At 44.0% G+C, this 21,842-nt stretch overlaps 5 protein-coding genes and 1 pseudogene across 5 annotated transcripts; all 6 read right to left on the reverse strand.

Annotated features, from left to right (window-relative positions):
* Positions 1-3,601: 3,601 nt before the first annotated feature.
* Positions 3,602-4,709, reverse strand: LOC117836542 (probable glutathione S-transferase GSTU6). Its single transcript, XM_034715992.2, has 2 exons — positions 4,253-4,709; positions 3,602-4,146 (listed from the first exon to the last, which is right to left on the reverse strand). The coding sequence occupies exons 1-2, from the start codon at positions 4,571-4,573 to the stop codon at positions 3,754-3,756; spliced, it is 714 nt and encodes a 237-aa protein (XP_034571883.1). The 5' UTR covers positions 4,574-4,709; the 3' UTR covers positions 3,602-3,753.
* Positions 4,710-6,432: 1,723 nt separating this feature from the next.
* LOC117839487 (probable glutathione S-transferase GSTU6) lies at positions 6,433-7,524 on the reverse strand. Its single transcript, XM_034719826.2, has 2 exons — positions 7,149-7,524; positions 6,433-7,049 (listed from the first exon to the last, which is right to left on the reverse strand). Exons 1-2 carry the CDS (start codon positions 7,473-7,475, stop codon positions 6,669-6,671), a joined length of 708 nt encoding a protein of 235 aa, XP_034575717.1. The 5' UTR covers positions 7,476-7,524; the 3' UTR covers positions 6,433-6,668.
* Positions 7,525-9,349: 1,825 nt separating this feature from the next.
* LOC117835635 (uncharacterized) lies at positions 9,350-12,831 on the reverse strand. Its single transcript, XM_072290515.1, has 4 exons — positions 12,210-12,831; positions 11,720-12,098; positions 9,984-10,456; positions 9,350-9,878 (listed from the first exon to the last, which is right to left on the reverse strand). The coding sequence occupies exons 1-4, from the start codon at positions 12,537-12,539 to the stop codon at positions 9,498-9,500; spliced, it is 1,563 nt and encodes a 520-aa protein (XP_072146616.1). The 5' UTR covers positions 12,540-12,831; the 3' UTR covers positions 9,350-9,497.
* A 2,927-nt stretch (positions 12,832-15,758) lies between these two features.
* LOC117840191 (probable glutathione S-transferase GSTU6) lies at positions 15,759-16,649 on the reverse strand (annotated as a pseudogene).
* Positions 16,650-17,055: 406 nt separating this feature from the next.
* On the reverse strand, positions 17,056-18,290 carry LOC140221276 (probable glutathione S-transferase GSTU6). The gene is made up of 2 exons (XM_072290673.1): positions 17,881-18,290; positions 17,056-17,750 (listed from the first exon to the last, which is right to left on the reverse strand). Exons 1-2 carry the CDS (start codon positions 18,208-18,210, stop codon positions 17,367-17,369), a joined length of 714 nt encoding a protein of 237 aa, XP_072146774.1. The 5' UTR covers positions 18,211-18,290; the 3' UTR covers positions 17,056-17,366.
* A 1,161-nt stretch (positions 18,291-19,451) lies between these two features.
* Positions 19,452-20,451, reverse strand: LOC117835636 (probable glutathione S-transferase GSTU6). The gene is made up of 2 exons (XM_034714984.2): positions 20,031-20,451; positions 19,452-19,933 (listed from the first exon to the last, which is right to left on the reverse strand). Exons 1-2 carry the CDS (start codon positions 20,355-20,357, stop codon positions 19,556-19,558), a joined length of 705 nt encoding a protein of 234 aa, XP_034570875.2. The 5' UTR covers positions 20,358-20,451; the 3' UTR covers positions 19,452-19,555.
* Between the last annotated feature and the right edge of the window lie 1,391 nt (positions 20,452-21,842).

Genomic DNA, 21,842 nt, shown 5'->3' on the forward strand with positions numbered 1-21,842 from the left:
TAGAAAATAAAGCCTAACTATTTTTCTGTTAGCCTCCTAGTCACAAACTTCTCAGAACAGGTTTCAACACAGGATTACAGCACTATGAATTTATCATGAATTTTAAGCTGCTCTAACTATTTATTTCAATTAAAGGAGATTAAAAACATGTATTTCATTATCACCATAAACATCTTTTTCATGCCATAAAGTATTTTTCCTGTTTATCTATACTCATGAAAGGACCAGAAAAATTGGTTTCATATTTTTATCCTTTTCCTACTGTTTTCTATGCTTTTATCAAGATTTCAGGCAGTAAACAAGAAATAAATATAAAACAGCATGCAAATTAAATTTTACACGAGTTCAAGTTCGAAATTTAGATCATGCATAACACTAGAAAACTAACAAAACTAGTTTCACCATTTTTGAAGCAGTAGAATTATTTATACAATTATCAACCTATTAAACAAGCACATAATTTTAGCTGGGGCAAAAATAGTCATTTTACTTTCACCAGTATTTGTAATGTGTAGATGTACTTATGGCAGAGCCAAAAAATTGGTTTTGGATTTTATTCATGTTTCTACATTTTACTATGCATTTTCCAAATTCTCAGCCGATTTATCTATTTACCAGAAAATTTAAAACTCGAAAAACCCTAGGAATGTACTTTACTCAGATCCACTTAGTCAACAACTACTGCAGTCCTGACGAGTAGGACCTAGGTCAACTTGACCTTTGCCGGTTCAAGGCCATGGTGGCCGGCCGTTTGACCGGCGGGTACTCGCCAGCAACGAGGATTCCGGCGACGGGGATAGCACCTACACGTCCAGAACTATGAGGCACATCTATAAACCTACCTGAACCAGCCAGAAGACGGCCAGAGCAGGCCGGCGGCGAGCGGCGGCGGACGGGACAGGCGGCGGCGGCTGCTCCAGCGGCCGAGGCGGGGAGACGGGCGTGCGGGCACCGGTGGGTCCCAATGAGCCCACCTATGTTCTTATTTCGGGCGGAGCGGATCAGAGTTGGGCCGGCGACGGTGATGTGCCGGCGACGGTGAGGTGCCGGTGGCGGGGGGAGGACCACGGGCGGCCACGGAAATCGAGATTCCCGGCGATTGGGTGGGCGGAGCACGACGGGAAGTGGATGATAGAGCTACGAGATTCACAAAGGCTCATAGATGTTTCGGTGAAACGATTGGCAGATAATCTGATCCAAAAGTGGGAGAAAAACAAGAACTCAAAAGCTAAAGTTTAGAGTTTCAGACTTTGGGATTTTCAGAGTTGAGATTGAAACAGGGTTTTGACTGGAATTTGATCTCAAATTTGAACTACTAAACCAAAATTTTGCACATCAAGATCATACTCCTTAGAAACTACTCCCTCCGCTCCAAATTATAGGTCGTTTTGGCTTTTTCGATGCATAGATATTATTATGCATCTAGACATAAGGTATGTCTAAGTGCATAACAAAATCTATGAATTTAGAAAAGCCAAAATGACCTATAATTTGGAAAGGAGGGAGTAATAAGAACTATCAGTTTTATGTTGATCAAAAGTTAAGTGTTTAAACAAAATAAATTTTAAAAGTCAGTCAAACACAGCAACTTTGGGAATTTCCAACACAACTTTGATTCAACAACCTGTGAATTTCAGACTTGAGTTGGTTTGAACTTGCAAACTTGTTCATGATTCAATTTTAGTTTAGTTGACTTTTCAAGCAATATTTGGGCATGAATTTCATATTTATGTTTTTTAAACTTTAATCTGAATTTTAGCATAAACCTTCAATTGAAAAGCCATTTAAAGAACTTTCAACTAAACAATATTTAAAGAAATTATGCGTGCATGATTAATGCTAATGACATGTTATGCTCAAGATTAGCAATGATGCACATGATTAACACCAGAGGTGTTACAGTCCAATAGCGCTGGGTGCGTATGTTTAGTACCACCTCACTAGTTAAGATAGCGTGAAGCCTTTATCCTCCAGCCATAGCACCTCCTTTTACACAAAAAGATGATAAAATTTCGATTAAGATACTACATGTATGTGGGGTTACCCCTCGGAAGGGTTGGAGAGGGAAGCTTTTGGAGGCAGGGGTGTTACAATGGTATAATGTAACACCCAGCCTAATTTGGTTGGCCCAGTGTAGCCCAGGAGTGCAGGTGCGCATGTTTAGTACCACCTTGCTAGTTGAGCAAGGGTGGAGCCAACTTATAAGCCTTTGTCAACCAGCCACAGCACCTTCGGGTTAACCTTTTTACACGAAGCGAGGACAAAAGTGTAAGCAGGGTGATATGTGTATGCTTGCCCATCCCTTGGAAAGGCTGGGTGGTGCAGCTTTGGAGGATGGGGTGTTACATATAAGAGCTGGTACTCGCTGTTGCGCATACAGATCGGTGCGCGAGCATGATACGTGTGGGCCCGGATGGGATGCACGACATGGCATATGATGTTGGCATGGATGTGCGCCTAGAGAGAATATTCTTGGATATTTGGCCAAGTGTGGGTGAAATTGACCAACAAGGATGCTAGATCCTTTGAGGTTCTGGGGGTGGAGTGTGGGGTTGTACTGACACCTGGTCTAACTTGGATGATCTAATAGTGACTAATGAATGTTGTGTGCACATTTTCTTTAATACTCCCTCCATCCAAAAAATAAGTCATTCTAGTTTTGTTCTAAGTCAAATTTTCATAAGTTTTACCTAGTTTATAAAAAAGCTAAAAATATTTATTGTATGAAACAAGTTCCATTGAATTCATCATGAGATATATTTTCATAGTATACCCATTTGATGTCATAAAGGTTGATACTTTTCTCTATAAATTTGGTCGAAGTTGAGAAAGTTTGACTTAAGACAAACTTAGAATGATTTGTTTTTTTGACAGAGGGGTACTACCTTACTAATTGAGTAAGGATGGAATCAACTTATAAGTCTTTGTACTCCAACCATAACACATACGGGCTAACTCTTTTATATGAAGTGAGGACGAATGTGTGTATGTTGCCTCGTCCCTCGGAAAGGCAGGCTGTATGACTTTGGAGGTCAGGGTGTTATAAAATTCAAGGCGTAGATTGTTGTAGGACTGGAATCATACTTTGACCGCTAGTTCTATTGTTAGAACTTAGTCAAGCCAACATTAGATCTCATTCAAAACTTGTGAGGAGCAATTATAAACGTTCGATAATTCATAGCACTAGATTATTACATAAGGCAAGGAGGGTCTCACGGATCGAGTGGAATTGAGAGAGAGCAATAATTGCTTGCACTCCTTTCTAGTTGAACATATAAAAAATCTGCAGTGAGCATCACAAAAATTTTATCGAGTTCTCGGTTCTCAATTTCATTTTAATCTTTTTATCGGTTCCCATCGACATCGCCGAAATTTGCCGAAATTTTTATGGTCATGTAGAATTTATTACGAGGTCATCTATCTTATTTTTAATACAGTGCAGGGTAGTGTTAGACTACTCATAATATTATATTATTTCCAAATATGAGGGCTCGAACGTATAATTCGGAGTATCGGATTATAACGGTACTACATTTAAAGCAGCAAGTCCATCAGTTGCACGACAACATACAACTTGCTAGGAAATGCGAGGCACATCATCAACACAGAACAGAACTTCGTTATTCACTATATTAGCGTCACATGAACAAAGTAATCACGGACATCAACGAACGACACTGCCGTGAAACCTTTATTCTGTTTCCATTATTTATCATCCAAACATTCCCTCCAACCAGACTGCACTCACGACGTCTAGCTCTTCGCGGCAGCAGCCGCAGCCTCGGCTGCAGCCTGCTGCGCGCGCCTCACCTCGGCGAACTCGACCAATTTGCCGACGTCGGGCAGAAAGACCTTGGGAGCTTCCAGAGCACCGAAGCGTTCCGCCCACGCCGACAGGAGCGGGGTCTTGGAGGCGTTAAAGAATTCGACACCGCACAGCGCCTCGGTCCCGTGCAGCCACGAGAGGAGGCCGCCTAGCATGACGTCCAAGTACCCGACGCTGTCACCACCGAAGAAAGGCTTACCCTTGGAACACTCTCTCAGGGCACCTTCCAGTGTCTCCACCACCACGAGCAACTGCTCGGTCCCCTCCAAGTTCTCCTCCTCCGTCTTGGCCTTGAACGCCTTTACCCACGCCGCCACTAGCTGCACACACATGGATGTGAGCAGCATGTATCAATATCAAAATGTCAAACTAACCTGAAATGCAATGAGCTATTATTAATGCAAGGAAATTAGTGTATGGTGAGACCTTGTCGTCCATGTAAGCGGTCCAGAAACGAGCAATTGCACGTTCGTGGGGATCTGAGGGGAGGAGGGAGGAACCATTGCTCTCAAAGGCCTCATCGATATACTGCACGACGACACTCGACTCACTGATTGGCTTGCCATCGTGGATGAGCACTGGAACCTTCTTGTGCACGGGGTTGGACGTAAGGAGGAGGTCGCTCTTGTTCTCGAGGTCCTCCTCGACGTAGTCATAGCTCAGGTCCTTGAGATGGAGAGCAATTCTCACCCTGCAAGCCCAGGGACTCGCCCAAGTGCCAAGTAGCTTCAGCTCACCTCCGGCCATTTCCTGTCCTGGACAGTTAGTATAAGGGATTGGGTGCTTGAGATTGCGCCTCTTTGATTCTTTGCTTGCTACTGCTTCAGTTTGGCAGGTTTGGCTAGAGCGAGACGAGCAGTATATGTATGGAGCCTGTGCGATCGGGTATGGTGTCACGATATGGATGGCAGCAACGGCAAAATTGCATCATCCCTGATGCTCGTGCCAACGTTTGAGGCCGGGGAGCATTTTTCCAGATCTATTCTAATAAAAAAATCAAGCTCCTGACTTGCACTGCAAGTCCCGGCCTTGCGATCCGAGTTTAGCGCTGGTGCAGGGGAAACAAATTATTCTCTCCCTTTAATATGAAGTGGTTCCATCACATACATTTGTTTTTTCACTTATTGGATGTACTAGTCTTGCATTAGCTCTTGAAAAAGAGGAAACCTCGCTTGCACTAATGGCAGGTGATTGGCGTCTGTCTTGCGCGAGAAGCATGCGACTCATCACTCATGCGAAATGGTGATTGCCCAGGTCCAGCTTTGACATCGTTGCCCCCGTCATTGTGGCTCCAATTTCTCCACATAAAAATGGGGCTTACATGTTGATGTTCACATTGACTTTCGCCTTTTGGGTCAACCAAATCTGTCGTCGTAGCACTCCAGACATTCCTTCCAGTCGAAGAAAGCCACTAGTGAACTTTCCCACATCTTTCCAGACGTCACAGTTTGGGGTCCACAAGGCTGATTTGTTGGGTTTCTGCTCTGAAGTCTGGAAAGCCAACTTCATGTTTCGATAGATTTTGTTTGCTACATCTCAGAAATAACAATTTCATGATGAATGAGAGCAAAGAAGACAAAACATCCATAAATTTGATAGTTTCTCCAGGATTAAAAATCCTGAAACATTTTCAATTAGAGTTTGTCAAACTAGTCATTTAACATGGATCATCTTACCATTTAACTTTGACGAACTGGTTTGAAACTCTCCTTATCTTGCTGCAACTATTTGAAACTCGTTGAAATTCTTAGAAATTTACAGGAAACGTTGATTTGAACAGAGGTGCTTTACCCGCAGCACAAGTGCACAATGCAGTTCTTTGGCTCATGAAGTTGTGAGCTTCAAAAGTATCATGTCCTTTTACATACCAAGGCGTGTTTTAGACATGTTTCAAAGAACCTAGCATGTTTAGTGGGACTTGAACCTACAATATTCTTCATATTGCATATGGATCATGCGCTCGCCATCGCTTCACATGCTTTTCTGTACATTATAATGAACTACATTTACTATTGATGGCCAAATAGTTAAATAGGAACCCTAATATTTTTCCCAAAAGGACACGAACCGCTATGAAGTTTGGCGTACATTCACAATGACGAGCAACCGAAATTCAGAAAAAAAACAAGGTAATGAGAAGGATGTTGTGCAGAAAGAAATACTCATATACCTCTTGTACTATGTTGAAACAAAGAAATATTGATACAAAGAAATGAGTTCACGTTTTTTCTAAAAAAAATGGAAGCTTTATAAATTACAAAAACATTACAACAAGATGATACAATGAACTTGAAATATTCTCGGCCTCTCCATAGCTGGGATACACAAAGTTAAAAAAAGAAAAGAAAAGGAATCGACACTATAAGGACATTCAAGCCGTGGACGTCACCCATGCGTCCGGATAAGAATTTTTTTTAAACGAACTTTTTGTTCACTTGTGCCATCCTTGATAAAAAAAAACTGAGTTCATGTGAATGCTCAGTTGGTTAGGTTCTTTGTTGTGAAATCTATCCACCCAAGTTATGTCTCCGACTAAGCATGAGTACTCACATTTTTAGTTCTTTCAGTGGTGGGTGATGTGACCGTCATTAGCGAGGCACAGCTAGTGACTTTCTTAATGTTAAGATTTGCCGATTAATCTCTCAAAGTTGCTCATAGGGTAAACACTCCACGAGAAAACAATGACTACACAAAAGTTGTATTCTACGACCGCCCACATTTTTTCAGCTTATTCCTTACACCAATCACACACTGTATCATTTGCAATCCAATCAGAAAACTATAGGACCATATTTTTCTCCAACCCAGCAGAAACCACGTCGCCGTCGCCACTCCGGTTCAGTTAGTTGTTTGAAGAAGCCCGGGCGGAATTCTTTGCTATCAGAAACTTGACGTGCTCGACCACCCTGTCGACATCCTGCAGCACCGCCTTCGCCGCGTCGAGCTCGCTGAAGCGCTCCAGCCACGCGGCCAGGAGCGGCGTCTTGGCGGCGTCGAAGAGCTTGGCACCAAAGAGCGCCTCGTTTGCCTTGGCGTACGAGGCTGCACCACCCAGAATGACATCCACGTACCCGACGTTGTCGCCGCCGAAGAAGCACTTGCCCCTGGAGCACTCCTTGAGGCCTCCCTCCAGAACATCCACTGCTGCGAACATCTGCTTCATCGTCTCGGCCCTCTCCTCGTCCGTCTTGACCCTGAACACCCGATCCCATGGGGCAACCAGCTGCGTGCGCTCATGTCATCAGCATGTAAATTCTTGAGGAATTTTGAAATTCAAAGCAGAGATAAGATCTGGGGCTTGTTTGAGATTAAGGTAAAAGACCTTTTCTTCAATGTAGGCAGCCCAGAAGCGAGCAACGGCGCGTTCATAGGGGTCAGCCGGGAGGAGGGATGGACCATTGCCGACGAAGGTTTCGTCGATGTACTGCACGATGATCTGCGATTCGCAGATGGGCTTGCCGTTGTGGATCAGTACTGGAACCGCTTTGTGCACCGGGTTAGAGGCGAGGAGCAGCTCGCTCTTGTTGCGGAGATCCTCCTCGATGCTCTCGTAGCTAAGACCCTTGAGGTGGAGAGCAAGTTTCACTCTTGTGACGAATGCGCTCGCCCACTGCCCGACCAGCTTCAGCTCGGCGTTTTCTCCGGTCATCTCTACCGTGGATGCGTATGTGGTTGTTCTGTTCCTATGCGTGTCCCTGAGAAGGTTTTAGTAGCTTTGTCTAGCTGTGTTGGATTTAATTTTTTATCTGGTGTTGGTGGTTTGGTCTACGAAGGCATACAATAATGCGTCATACATGATGCCTGTGCCCATGTTTTTCCTACTGTTTGTAATAGTTTATACAGAACAGATTGTTGTGGACGTTGAAGGTAACACTTTCAGCACTGGATAAGATAGGTGGGGGCATTGACTGAATTTTTCAGTGTCGACGACTCTCGACTTCTCGAGACCCTAATCTACATTCCTGCAGCCGCGTGGAGCTCATAGTTCAAGGCTGTAAAGGTTTCGATTTGAGAGTTTTCAAAATAATTTCAAATTCACAAACCATATTGTAAAGTCACACCAACTGATTATTTGGAAGTTAAAGAATTTTTTTTTCTAAAACGTTTCATGCACCATTTAGTAGAAACAATGAAGAGATAGAAGAACTCTCAGCATAATTAACGGTAATGTTATTTTAGTGATAAACAACGTGTCTATTGACGGCAAGGTAGAGCTGGGCAAAATTATTTGATAATAAAAATCGGAATGAAATACCCGAAACCGAGAAAATCGGTCAATGGTTGGACCTCAAGTTCCGACAAACCAAAATAACTCCAATTAAATCGATCTTTTAGGTCTGGTTAACAAAAACTGCAAAAACCAAGACATGTATCAAAGAGGCCCAACAACTAAATACAACCCAGAACCATAGGACAAACCCTATGTATATAATCCCTTCCCACCTTGCCTGCAGTAGTCATTCACCTGACCCCAACCCTAGCAGGAAGCTACAGCCGACACTCCCACTTGCGCTCTCGGCCTCTCCCATACCTTGGGCCTTGGCCAGTTGGCCCATCCAATCCAGCAGACCCCCACACAGCCACCTGTCCTCTCCCCTCCAATCCGAGAGTTCCCCAAGCCCACCCACCCTTGGTCTCCCCTTACTCAGTCCCTCCAAGCTCCAATTTGGCGGCGCATCCTAGGAGGCATCACGCAGCGGTGCAGCAACCTTCGACGGCTTGGTGCATGCGTGGCGAGGCTCCAAGATCTGGCGGCGGGCTCCTCAATCAAGATCCAACGGTGGTCCCTCACTCCAAGTTCTGGTAGCAGCTCATTCAAGAGTAGGCAATGGCTCGGCGTCCAGCTGGCGGCACCTCTCCTGACCGGTGACCAACCAGTGAGGCAGTGATGCCTCCTCATAGTTCTTTTTCTTGTTTCTCTTTTGCTTTGATTCATCTAGGACATGACAATTCTTTTTGTGTTTTGTTTTCTGATTATAAGATTATTCACTTTAGTTAGGGCCGAGACTAACCCCAAGTACCCGAAACTGAACCGGTTAGTCTTGAAAAAGTTAGAAGACCTATTGGTATTGGTTTTTGGATAACCGAAACTGGGTAAACACTAAAGAACTAATCGGTTGGTTCTGGTTCGGTCTAACCCTTACAACTAGGCACATGTGGAGATCTCGGTAATCTCAAGATCTTGTCATGTCAGTCTCTCGAAGATGTCCATAGAAATTGGATGTGCTCATGTATATACATAGTATATTTATAGGGGTGAGTTTATACACATGTTTCGGAAAAAAAAAAGAGATACCGGAAAGAGACAAGACAAATCTAAGGAAATAATACAAAGCCCGAACCAAACCTGAATGGTATATTAGGGATGTAAATTTCAATTTCCTATGGGTCACCAAGTCAAGGAAAACCTAATTTTATTGAATCTGTATTTCAAAGTAAAGTAACGAGATAGAAATGAACTGAGCCAGCAACACTGAATTCTAGAAGCTTGCAACTTGCCCCCCTGTATTCCCTACGTCTAATTTTATTACATCGATCAGCTGATGCAGACGAGCACCGGCGACATTGAATAACCTCCGATCCGCATAAGAGATCGTAGTGTCTCAACTCCCAACACCCATTTCCCAACAACCTAATGGGAGTCACGTTCGCCATGCCGGGTTCCATTATACTAATTGTCTGGAGTTGCGGCGGCAATCCGCGCCTCCAGCGCCCTGGCGTACTCGACCACCGCGGCAACGTCCTGCAGGACCGCCTTGGCCGCGTCGAGCTCGCAGAAGCGCTCCATCCACGCGGCCAGGAGCGGCGTCTTGGAAGCATCAATGATCTTGGCACCGGACAGCAGCTCGGTTGCCTTCACCCACGAGATCATGCCGCCGAGAAGGACGTCCACGTACCCGACGCTCTCGCCGCCGAAGAAGGGCTCCTTCCCCCCGGAGCACTCCTTCAAGCCTCCCTCCAGCGCGCCCAACGCCGCGATCGCCTGCCTCATCGCCTCGGCCTTCTCCTCCTCGGTCTTGACGCTGAACCACCGCGCCCATGGCGTCACCATCTGCAAACGCACGCGCACGCCGTGCAATTGGTTTCACAGTTAATTCACCGCCTAAATGATGTAAACATCAAGAAGCGAAAAATACAAGATGGGACATGTTATTACCTTGTCTTCAAGGTAGGCTGCCCAGAAGCGAGCGACGGCGCGTTCGTAGGAGTCAGCGGGGAGGAGGGAAGGGCCGGTGCCGGCGAAGGCCTCGTCAATGTACTGGACAACGACCGACGACTCGCACACCGGCTTCCCGTTGTGGATCAGCACGGGCACCGCCTTGTGCACGGGGTTGGAGCTGAGCAGGAGCTCGCTCTTGTTGCTGAGATCCTCTTCGATGTACTCGTAACTTAGGCCCTTCATCTGGAGCGCGAGCTTCGCTCTGGTGACGAACGGGCTCGCCCAAAGGCCCAGCAGCTTAAGCTCGCCGTCTCCCGCCATCTCGTACACTGACCTACCACACAGAAACAGAAGAACGGAATGGATGTGCACCCCGCAAGCGTGTGTGTATTCTGTAGGTTGGAGTTCTCTATTGCGCTGATGCCCGATGGGCTCTTTATCCGGGCCAGAAACAGAAGGATCGGGTTGTCAGTGGCAATGAGGCACATACAGGCGTCACCGTGATGCCTGAGCTGATGAACTCTGAATTCCCTACCGTTTGTGAAGACAATTCCTAGAACAGGCGCTAGTGCATATCTTGAGGATCACTACTGATGGATTGTTCAGAGTCCGAATCCTACCAACTGACCGGCGTGCGTGCGCTATGACCCAACTCGTTAGCTACGACGAGGAAAAGTCGCATAAGATCCTCCGCTGACTCTGCAAAATCAACGCCTGACTAGATTTGCAATCTGGCCAGCATTGAGAGCTGGAGTTGTCAGATCGATGTCCCCTGCCTTGGACAAATGAAGGGGCCTCGTAGTCAACGGACTCACGTGACTGTCGCAAGCCGGAGGGCAGTGATGTCATTGCTCCCGTCATAGGAGTAGTACCATCCTGTGGCTGAGAAAAGTTTACTTGACTTGTCCAAGATTAGAATAGATCTTCAAAATAAGGTCCACATTTTTCACCAATACTAGATCTTTCATCGCTTTTTTCTAAATCATTGACCTGAAAGATCTAAAAAGCGGAGCACCTAAGCAAAAGTTGCTCAAACTTATCTGTGGGTCAGAATGTGTCAAAACGTGGGGACGTTTTCTTCCACTGACTTATTTTTAGCACGTGTCACATCGAATGTTTAGATACTAATTAGGAGTTTATAGGAGTATTAAACGTAAACTATTTACAAAACCCATTACATAAGTGGAATCTAAACGGCGAGACGAATCTATTAAGCCTAATTAAGCCTAATTAATCCATCATTAGCAAATGTTTACTGTAGCAACACATTGTCAAATCATGGACTAATTAGGCTTAATAGATTCGTCTCGCCGTTTAGATTCCACTTATGTAATGGGTTTTGTAAATAGTCTACGTTTAATACTCCTAATTAGTATCTAAACATTCGATGTGACGGGTGCTAAAAATAAGTCAGTGGAAGAAAACGGAACCGTGCGCGGGCTAAGCACTTTCCTTCTCTCTACCCGCTCCTGTCTTGGGCAGAAAGAGAGAGAAATTTCTTCCTGTCATGTCACGGAGGGGATACCAGTTATTCAACTCTAACAAAGTTGATTCGGATATGACACGCGCACGACCGTGCAAGTTGGTAAATACAATTCATTATTAGATTAGAGCAAGTGTACAACAACCAAAATGGAGAATATCACATTGCGTATCCGTATTCAGCAAAGATGTCACTATTTTTCTACTGTTACCCAATGGCAGTCACGCATCATCGAGCCAATTTTAGTTGCTTGCTGCTGCGGACATGGCTGCAGCTCGTGCTTGCTTCGCCTTGCTGTACTCGACGATCAGTTTGTCGACCTCTGGCAGGATTGCCTTTGTGGCATCTAAAGCACCAAAGCGCTCCACCCACGCCTCCAAGAGCGGGCTTCTGGTGTCGTCAAAGAGCTTGATGCCATACCGTGCCTTGCCCACATACACCAACGGTATGAGGACCCCAAGCACGATGTCCAAGTACCCCACGCTGTCTCCTCCGAAGAAGGGCTTCCCCTTGGAGCACTCCTTGAAGGCTGCCTCCAGGGTCTCCACCGCCGCGAACGTCTCCTTCAGTGCCTCGGCTTGCTCCTCCTCCGTCTTGGCCCTACCAGCTCGGAACGCCGAGGCAAACAGCTGCAACGCTCGCTCACATTCGTCAATAGATTTGACCAAACACTATTGGTAATGAATACTAATACGATTACAGGGTAAATATCACGAGGTGATAGTAAACGTGTGGGATACCTTGTCGTCAATGTAGGCAGCCCAGAAGCGAGCCATGGCGCGTTCGGAGGGCTCAACAGGGAGCAGCGAGGGGGCCTCTGTGCTGAAGGCCTCGTCGATGTATTGCACGATGAGCTGAGATTCGCAGACGGGCTTACCGTTGTGGAGGAGCACAGGCACCTTCTTGTGCACCGGGTTGGACTTGAGGAGCAGCTCGCTCTTGTTGTAGTAGAGGTCCTCCTCCACGTTCTCATAGCTCAGGCCCTTGAAGCTGAGCGCAAGCTTCACTCTGATCACAAATGGGCTCGTCCACGTCCCCAGCAGCTTCAGCTCATCTCGTCCTCCGGCCATTCTCTAATTTGTGCACAACAAATAGGTTACTCGTTTTTTCTTGTGCTTTTGCTGTGTTCTTGATGATCAGCGTCGGCAAGAGCCAAGAGGTGAATGTATATATACCAGTGTTTGAGCGATGCCATTGTCCAGTACAACTTAATTAGTGGAAGATTGATGACATCTTGAAATGAATCTTAATTGGTTCTCAGAAGGGTTGCTAGTTCAAATTATGGTATCCGATCCACAGCCATCACTGAACGGTCAAATTGCCAAAGTAGTAGAAAGTCCTGCAATGATATCTATAGATAGAACTTCATGTGTGACTAAATTGGTTGCTACCACTATTTATGTTTGCTAGCTAGTGTTGTAATGGACCAAGCAATGTAGAAATTTGGAACAATATACAAGGTTTGTTCAACTCCTTGGAGAAGAAGCTTAGGAAGTAGTCAACAGAAGAATGGTGCTACCTATGTTTTTTAATAGTAAAAGTTCCTGAAATTCCTCATGTTGCCTTCGCTGATAGCGAATGGGCTCCTCTCTTTTGACCTGGGGCTTTCCTTCGTTCCTATCCGATATCTCCTTGTGCTTTCTTTCTCAACAGTTCATGTAGAGATAATTTGACTTCTTCATGTAGAGATAATTTGTAAAGAGTAAATTGCACCCATCATACAACAACTTGTCAAATGGGTGCAGATTGGTCCAAAAACTTGTAAAATGCTCAATCTAGTACAATAACTTATCAGGTGGGTACGGATTGGTCCAACAACTTGTAAAATGCTCAATTCGGTGCAAGAACTTGGCAAATTGGTGTACCTACAATCCAAACCTTATAATGACAATGTATTAAGCAAAGTAGATGGACATGTGAATTTTATTCCGGTCAATAATTTCTATTTTTTATCCTTATAATGTTTGGACCAAAGGTTATAGACTTCTAGTCCTTAATAAATTATAGATGTGAAATTAAATATTCCTAATCAAAATTTAATCATTGTATAAAAAATAGTTAATACGAAGGCATAACAATAAATTAAACATTGAAGGTTCTAGTCCTTGTCAAATATGTTACCATCACCTTTCCGATGCGAATATAATTTAGTCCGACATTAGCAAATATGTTGCTTATTATAATATTTGGACTGTGGATAAACTAATTTGCCAATTTATTTCACTAAATTGGGCATCTTACAAGTTCTTGGATCAATCTGCACCCACCTATTAAGTTGTTGTACTAGATTGAGCACTTTATATGTTGTTGGACCAATCTGCACTCACCTGGCAAGTTATTGTACTAGATTGAATATTTTATAAGTTGTTGGATCAAACTTCATGCACGTGACAAGTTGTATGGTGGGTGCAATTTACTCATTTGTAAAAGAAAAATTGTTAGACCACACAGGCATTTATGAGTGCTTCTTATTTATGGTTCATCCGCTCCATAAGCTGAGATCTGCCACCTATGTCGGGGCAGTTAATTTGGTAGTTTGAGGAGAGCTGGTGCGATAGAAAGTTTGTGGATGTGAAGGGAGTGTGCAGCTATTTCTTAACACCAAGTAGGGTCCTTTTGTAATTCAATTCAAAGTGTATACTACTTTTCACCCAAATCCTCAATTTATTTTTAGATCCTTTTCAACCATAATGTTAATTAGAATTAATACAACAAAAAACATGCATTATAGATATATGCTTTTCTTATTTCCCCATTTTAAAAAATGAACATTTTTACATACACTATCCAAAATTTTGCTATAAAGAAACTGGTTCAAAATTATTTTATAAATATTAGTTCAACATTTGACATGTACTAACATTTCAAATTTCTCTAACATTTCACATGTATTCAACATTTAAAGAAAAACTAGCTTGCAACTAATGCAACAAAAAACATGCATGAATATATTTTACTTTTGATAAATTATGAATGTACTATATCATTAACTCAAATACTCTCTACATTTAGTAGAACTAGAGCTTTGGAACATTATTGTTTTGAGTTTACAACACTTTTTTATATGCTAAGAACATTTTTCTGGGTGCTTCGAGTATTATTTATTTTTTTATAAAATTTTTGTTTATAATTTTTTTTGTTTCCTTGTAACATCTATCTTGTGCTCAAAACATATTTTATTGTTATAGTGCTTTTTTCCTTCCTCCAAACATTTTTATTGCTTTAAGCATTTTATTGGTGCTCAGAACAGTTTATGTCTATAATCGGAAACTTTTTTCTTGCATGGAACATTTTTCTTTAAATAAATTTTCTAGGTGCTCATAACAATTTATGTTTTTTATGGGAACGTTTAGTTGCTTAGAAAATTTTCCTTTTTTTCTTAGAATTTTTTATGAAACATTATTCTTGGTGCTGGGCTCAATTATTGTTCATAGCAATGCAGCCAACTGTTATAATTGGAGTCAATGTTCTGATTCATATGTTTCTATTGGGTCAACCAGTTGACCGAACTGGTATCTGGAGCAGGTCAATGGCAGGTAAGAAAACTCCATTTTATTAACACTAATGGTATTGTATTTCTAAATTACTACTCCCTCTATTCTATTTTGACAGGTATATTTTTAAAATTCAGATTTTCACGAATGATAGTCATATTTGCCAACAATGTAGGCTGCGTCAATAAATTGCATTAACCATTGGAGAACTAATAAAAAAGCTTGTTTGCATTAGTTAAATGATAAGTAGAGTTGTTTTTCATGATCATTGTATCAAGATGAAATATTTTTATCACCTGAGCAACATCTAGCAGGTCTGGATTCGACTCCTTAAAAAAATTATTAAAAAATAGATTAGGGCTTCCCAAATTGACTTCGGTAGAAAAAGTAAGATATCTTTATCAAAAGAGAATGGAGGGAATATTAAGCAATAAGTATTTTTCACGGATTGTAACCAATGCCCATTGGTACACCAAGCCGGTTCGGCTCGTTTCTTGAGAACTGAGAAAATATATCGAAGGTACACATCAACACATTCACCACCACACAGTCCACACATACGAATGTATGTCTCCTTGGCATGCTAGAAATTAATTCGCGGCTGCAGCTTGGGCCTCCCTCATATTTGCGTACTCGACTAGAGCCATGTTTAGTTACTCCCTAACTCCCAACTTTAACACTATGCAAAAAGAAGATTCCCCATCACATCAAACTTGCAGTACATGCATGGAGTACTAAATGTAGACGAAATTAAAAACTAATTGCACAGTTTTGTTGTACTTTGCGAGACGAATCTTTTGAGCCTAATTAGTCAATATTTGAGCAATAATTCACAAATACAAACGAAATGTTATAGTGTGCTACAGTGCTGACACAGTAATTTTGCATCTCCCAAATTGACCAACTAAACAAGACCTAGCTTTCTAATGTCTGGCAGGACCGCCTTCGTCTCATCCAGCTTGCTGAAGCGGTCTACCCAAGCGTTGAGGAGCGGGCTCCTAGAGGCGTCAAAGAGCTTCAATCCATGGCGTGCCTCGGCGGCATGCACCCATGCTACTAGGGCCCCAACCATGACATCCAAGTACCCGACGTTATCGCCGCCGAAGAAGGGCCTCCCCTTGGAGCACTCCCTAAAGGCTGCCTCTAGAGTCTCGACTGCTGCGAACGTAGGTTTCAAGAGCTCCATCTTCTCCTCCACTGTCTTGCCCCTGGCAGCCTGCACCCATGAGGCCAACAGCTGCAACATACAGACATCGATCAGCATAACTGCTTGGACTGAATTTGATGGATGTAAATTATTGTAAATCGTCCAGCTATAATAGGTATACTAACAAGTACTAACCTTGTCGTCGATGAAGGCTGCCCAGAAACGTGCCCTGGCACGTTCGTAGGGGTCAGCAGGGATGAGGGAGAGGCCTTTGCCCCTAAAGACTTCATCGATATACTCCACGATGATCTGTGACTCGCAGACAGGCTTGCCGTTGTGGATGAGCACGGGCACCTTCTTGTGCACCGGGTTGGAGCTGAGGAGGAGGTCGCTCTTGTTGCTAAGGTCCTCCTCGATGTACTCGTATCTGAGGCCCTTGAAGCTGAGAGCGAGTCTTACTCGCACTCAGCTTACGGGCTTGCCCACATGCCGAGAAGCTTCAGCTCATCACCTCCGCTGGCCATTGTCGCTAGCTAGTTTGTGTTTTGCTCCTCTCTTGAGAATGGAGCAAAAGGAGAACAATATACCTGTGAAGTAGTGATTGTGTCGCCATGAGTTAGGTCGGTATGGAACCGTCAATGCATCATCCGTGACGCTTGCAATGCATTTGCTGATATAATATTCCCCAATGGCTTTAATAATTGTTCCTGTGTCTGTGTGGATCAGATGCTGTGTCAAGAGAACAATCAGTGGACCACCTAATTAACTAGAGAACTCTCGCAAAGGTTTACTATTAGAGCGTAGCCGCTTGACAGCTTGGGTGACCTAGAGGAACGAGCTCAGCTCACACAACAGAAAGTTACAATGATCCTGCCGACACATATATCTTTCGTCCGGTATTGGACTGGAAGCATCTCTACAGGCATGGATTCATCACAGGCAGAGTAAAGTTAGAAATTTTGATTGCAGTGGGGGCTTAAATTTACCCTTGAATTTTTACACGTATGTTTCGTACGTAATATTGCTACCCCGGGCTCATAAACTATTGCTGAAAAGAAAGTTCAGGATGGCAAGATCGAATACATTATACTTGCGACACTACTGACACATACAAACCAAAACGTAGAAAACAAAGCCCATCCTCGCTCTTTATTTCTGATCTGCCAGTAACACAGACGACAATAACGACATTGGGTAGCCTGAATTTTGCAGATCTCCATATCTTCCTCAGACACAAATGTCGGTAAAACAAATTTTTAGTTGTTCGACGAGGCTTCAGCTGCAGCCTGATCGGCCTGCCTTTTCTTGGCGTACTCGACCAGTCTGTCGACGTCCGCCAGGGCCGCCTTGGCCACGTCGAGCGCGCCGAACTGCTCCAGCCACGCGTTCAGGAGTGGGCTCCTTGTGGCGTCAAAGAGCCTCATTCCATATATCTTCTCGGCGGCGTGGATCCACGACACCAAGGCCCCGAGGGTGACGTCCAAGTAGCCGACGGTGTCGCCGCCGAAGAAGGGCTTGCCCTTGGAGATCTCCTTGAAGGCCCCCTCCATGTTTTCAACCGCAACGAGGGTCTGCTTCAGCCCCTCCGCCTTTTCCTCCTCTGTCTTTCCTTTGGCCGACTGTAAAAACGAGGCCAGAAGCTGCAACGTGCACAGGTATCATTGGTTTTTTAGGACGTCATCACTCGAAACCGATGAGTGCAAATGCAAGAAGACAAATCATCGCCCAATCTGGGGGTCTGAAGTAGTTGCGGAGACAGGAGAGTAGTACCTTGTCGTCAATGTAGGCACCCCAGAAGCGAGCAATGGCGCGTTCGTAGGGGTCGCTCGGGAGGAGAAGGGGACCGGTGCCGGCGAAGGCCTCATCGATGTACTGCACGATGATCTGCGACTCGCAGACGGGCTTGCCGTTGTGGAGGAGCACGGGCACCTTCTTGTGCACCGGGTTGGACTTGAGGAGCAGCTCGCTCTTGCCGCCGAAGAGGTCCTCCTCGACGTCCTCGTAGCTCAGGCCCTTGAAGCCGAGCGCGAGCTTCACCCGCATAACGAATGGGCTCGCCCACATGCCCAGCAGCTTCAGCTCATCACTTCCTCCGGCCATTTTCAGTACTGTTGTTTTCAGCTCGTTTCAGCTTGTGTGCTATTGTCCTCCTGAGTCTTGAGCTGACCAAGAGATAGAGGACTGCATATTTATACTGCTTAGGTGTCTGGGTATATGGATCTCATCAACGCATCATCCATGATGCTTGCAAACCAAGCCCGAGGATAGGATTTTCTGCAGCCACTTCATTTAGTGGCACGGTGTCATAGTGAAATGGCTCTTGGGTCATAGAAGCAGCACAAGTGCGGAAACGTGACCTCTCAAGCTAGTTTTTCCACATCCAACAGCATACAGGAGCAGAGCTAGCGCAGCAAATCCTCGAGCTGATATGATATATACAGTCCATAGTTTAATTGTTGATTTTTGGGTTGTTGCAGCGGAGTACTATACAATGCTGTAGGAGTACTATATACAATGCTGGAAGTCCGGAACTCTGAGGTGTGGAGATTTGTTCAACTTTTCTTGGAGAAGAAACCACCACTACTAGAAAAACAAGAATTCCTGCCGGCCACATTTTGATCCGGTAATTAATACGGATATCTTTCGGTACCATTTGGTGCCAACCGGTATTAAACACCAACTGTACTAAAAGGTAGGCTTTAGTAGCACCACCCGGTACTAATGTAATAAAAGGTAGGCATTAGTACCGAGTGGTATTATCACCCAATACTAAAAGCTTCTCCACGGGTTACTTCAAAAGGAAAGTATCTGCCGTCACATATGTTGTGTAGGTGAGATGGCAAGGAAGCCTCAAGCGAGGCTTGAGGTCTCGAGTTTGAATTCCATACACCGTGCACTCGCATATTTCGCGTAAAAATCACGGGTGTCCGAGCCTCCCGGGGCACTCACATATCTTTTTAATTTTTTCAGGTGCAAAACCATTTATTAGCGGTTGATGTTACCACCCTTAATACTACCGGTTGCAAAACTGCGAACTGAAGTTCATTTCTTCCTTCAGTAGTGCAAAGTAAACGGCTCATGTCACTGTGGGGACTCACAAGCCATTCATATCCATTGGTTAGTTTAGACACGTCCATGTGCTGGGCCAAGCCGTGACAAATTTCCTTGGAGTAGAAGCTTAGAAAATGCTAAAATAAACGATAGCGCCACCCCTCCTTTTGTTTTTTGACCGTTTTAGAAACATACGTACGGTAGTGAAAGCTCCTACATTCTGAGAGAGAAGTTTCTATCTGATGAGGATATAACTTGCCAGATAATTGAAAACTTTGCTGGTTCAGACATTTTAAGAGAAAAGCAAACCACATAGAATTTATTTTTTTTATTACACAGAGGTATCATTATCTTTCTCTGACCTAGTGGCCGCCTCAACACCGAGACTTTTCTTTCAGTTGTTTACAACGGCTGCTGCAACCTCGGCCTCCCTCACCTTGGCGTGCTCTACTAGCCTGTCGATGTCCGGCATGACCGCCACGACCTCCTCCAGCTTGCCGAAGCGCTCCACCCATTTCTCCAGGAGCGGGCTCCTGAAGGCATCGAAGAGCCTGATACCATGACGCACCTCAGCGGTGCGCATCCACGCTACCAGCGCGCCGAGGACGATGTCCAAGTAGCCGACGCTATCGCCGCCGAAGAAGGGCTTCCCCTTGGAGCACTCCTTGAATGCCCCTTCCAAGGTTTCTACGGCCGCAAATGTCTCTTTCACCCCCTCCGCCTTCTCCTCCTCCGTCTTGCCCCTGCCTGCCTTCAACCACGAGACCAAGAACTGCAACACACGCACATGGATCATCATACTGCGGATATCATTATTGATGCGATGCCAACTGCAAATACAGGATGATTTAGCCTTTGGGGGTACTGACCTTGTCGTCAATGAAGGCGGCCCAAAAGCGCGCCATGGCACGCTCGTAGGGGTCGACGGGGAGGAAGGAGGGGCCTGTGGCGCTATAGACTTCGTCGAGATACTGCACGATGATCTGTGACTCACAGACAGGCTTGCCGTTGTGGATGAGCACGGGCACCTTCTTGTGCACCGGGTTGGACTCGAGCAGGAGGTCGCTCTTGTTGCGTAGGTTCTCCTCGACATACTGGTAGCTGAGGCCCTTAAAGCCGAGTGCGAGCTTCACCCGTAGGGCGAACGGGCTCGCCCACATCCCGAGCAGCTTCAGCTCATCACCTCCTCCGGCCATTCTCTGCTTTGTGTTTGAACAATCTCTTGGCTTCTCTGTCTGCTTTGCTCTCTTGATTGAGAGCAAGAAGACTATATACTTGTGATTGTGCTTGATTGTGATGCCAGTTCAGTTAGATAAGTAGTAAGGACTAAGGAACCGTCAACGCATCATCCGTGACGCTTGCAATCAATTTGATGGTGGATTATTCCACGTGCACTTAATTAAAGTAGCTGCGTATAGGTCACATGCTTGTCCGGATATGCAATCAACCACTCATTTCAATCTCCTACTTCTCGTGGTAGTATGTGAACGTAACAAACAGTGGAGTTGACCATTTTTACAATGCTCTGTGCATTGGTCCATCAAATTCGGATTGTGATTGTACTACTTGCATCTTTTCTTTTTATTGAGGCACTAAGCATATGAACTGATGCGGCTCTGCTCAACCAATTAACAAAAAGGAGAATATACAAATCATCAACAACTGACGGTTTTCTACCTGGTTATGGAATTAGCTATGGGCTAGTCAATCAACCCGTTTCGTACGGGCTAATAACTTTGAGAAACAGAATTATAAGATATTTACTAAAAAATAGGACCCATAGCTTTGTTTACTTTGATGATCTCTCTCATTTATTAAATACTTTAGCACAATACTCATATAGATACGTACTAATTCATATATAGTTGCAATATATTTTAGTTAATAATTACTCAATCTATGCACTCTTTTCATCCACATTTATATTTTTTTTCAAATTGCATTGCACAACCATATTTGTTTGATATGGTTTGAGTTTAATTGAACCCTTACTTTGAGCTGTGTACAAATTAACGTGAAAATTGGTATATTCCAATCCCTTCCTCTGCACGTATACATGGTCTACACGGTGGTACATATCATACATCTCGTTTGGCATATATTTTGTAGTGACACATGTAGGTAATTTAAATTTAGATTTAGGTAATACATTAAGTTATTTTTAATAATAGCATCTATGAGTAATTTAGATCCAAAATCAGGAGAGTATTTTAAGCTATTTTTATAATGGTTAGATGCGTAAGTTTTAGATTAAGATCAGGGGTTACTTTACGATATTTTTAAAATTTCAGAGATGGATAATTTAGATATAAATTTAAACTAGGGGTTACTTTTTTCACAACTGTAGAGAGGTGGGTAAATTTTAGATATAATAGATCTAATGGACTATGATGATAGACCCTAGCGGATTGATGGCCGGATGTTTATGATTGTTTTGAGAATTTCTATAATTATTTTCTGACACGTCTCATGATGATTAATATGGAGACTAAAAAAAAATTAATTGGTAATAGTAAGATGGCCACATTGGCATCTAAACATCATGGCAACAAATAACACAGGAATGGAGGACCCTGGAATATGTTTTTTTTTCATTTCTTTGGTAATACGGTTGTTTCTTGAAATTCTTTTATTTGTCCAAAGATTTGAAGTAATACGTAACTAAATTAGAGTGGTTTGGT

The sequence above is a fragment of the Setaria viridis genome, chromosome 9 (assembly GCF_005286985.2).
Source record: "Setaria viridis chromosome 9, Setaria_viridis_v4.0, whole genome shotgun sequence".
Classification (NCBI taxonomy): Eukaryota; Viridiplantae; Streptophyta; class Magnoliopsida; order Poales; family Poaceae; genus Setaria; species Setaria viridis.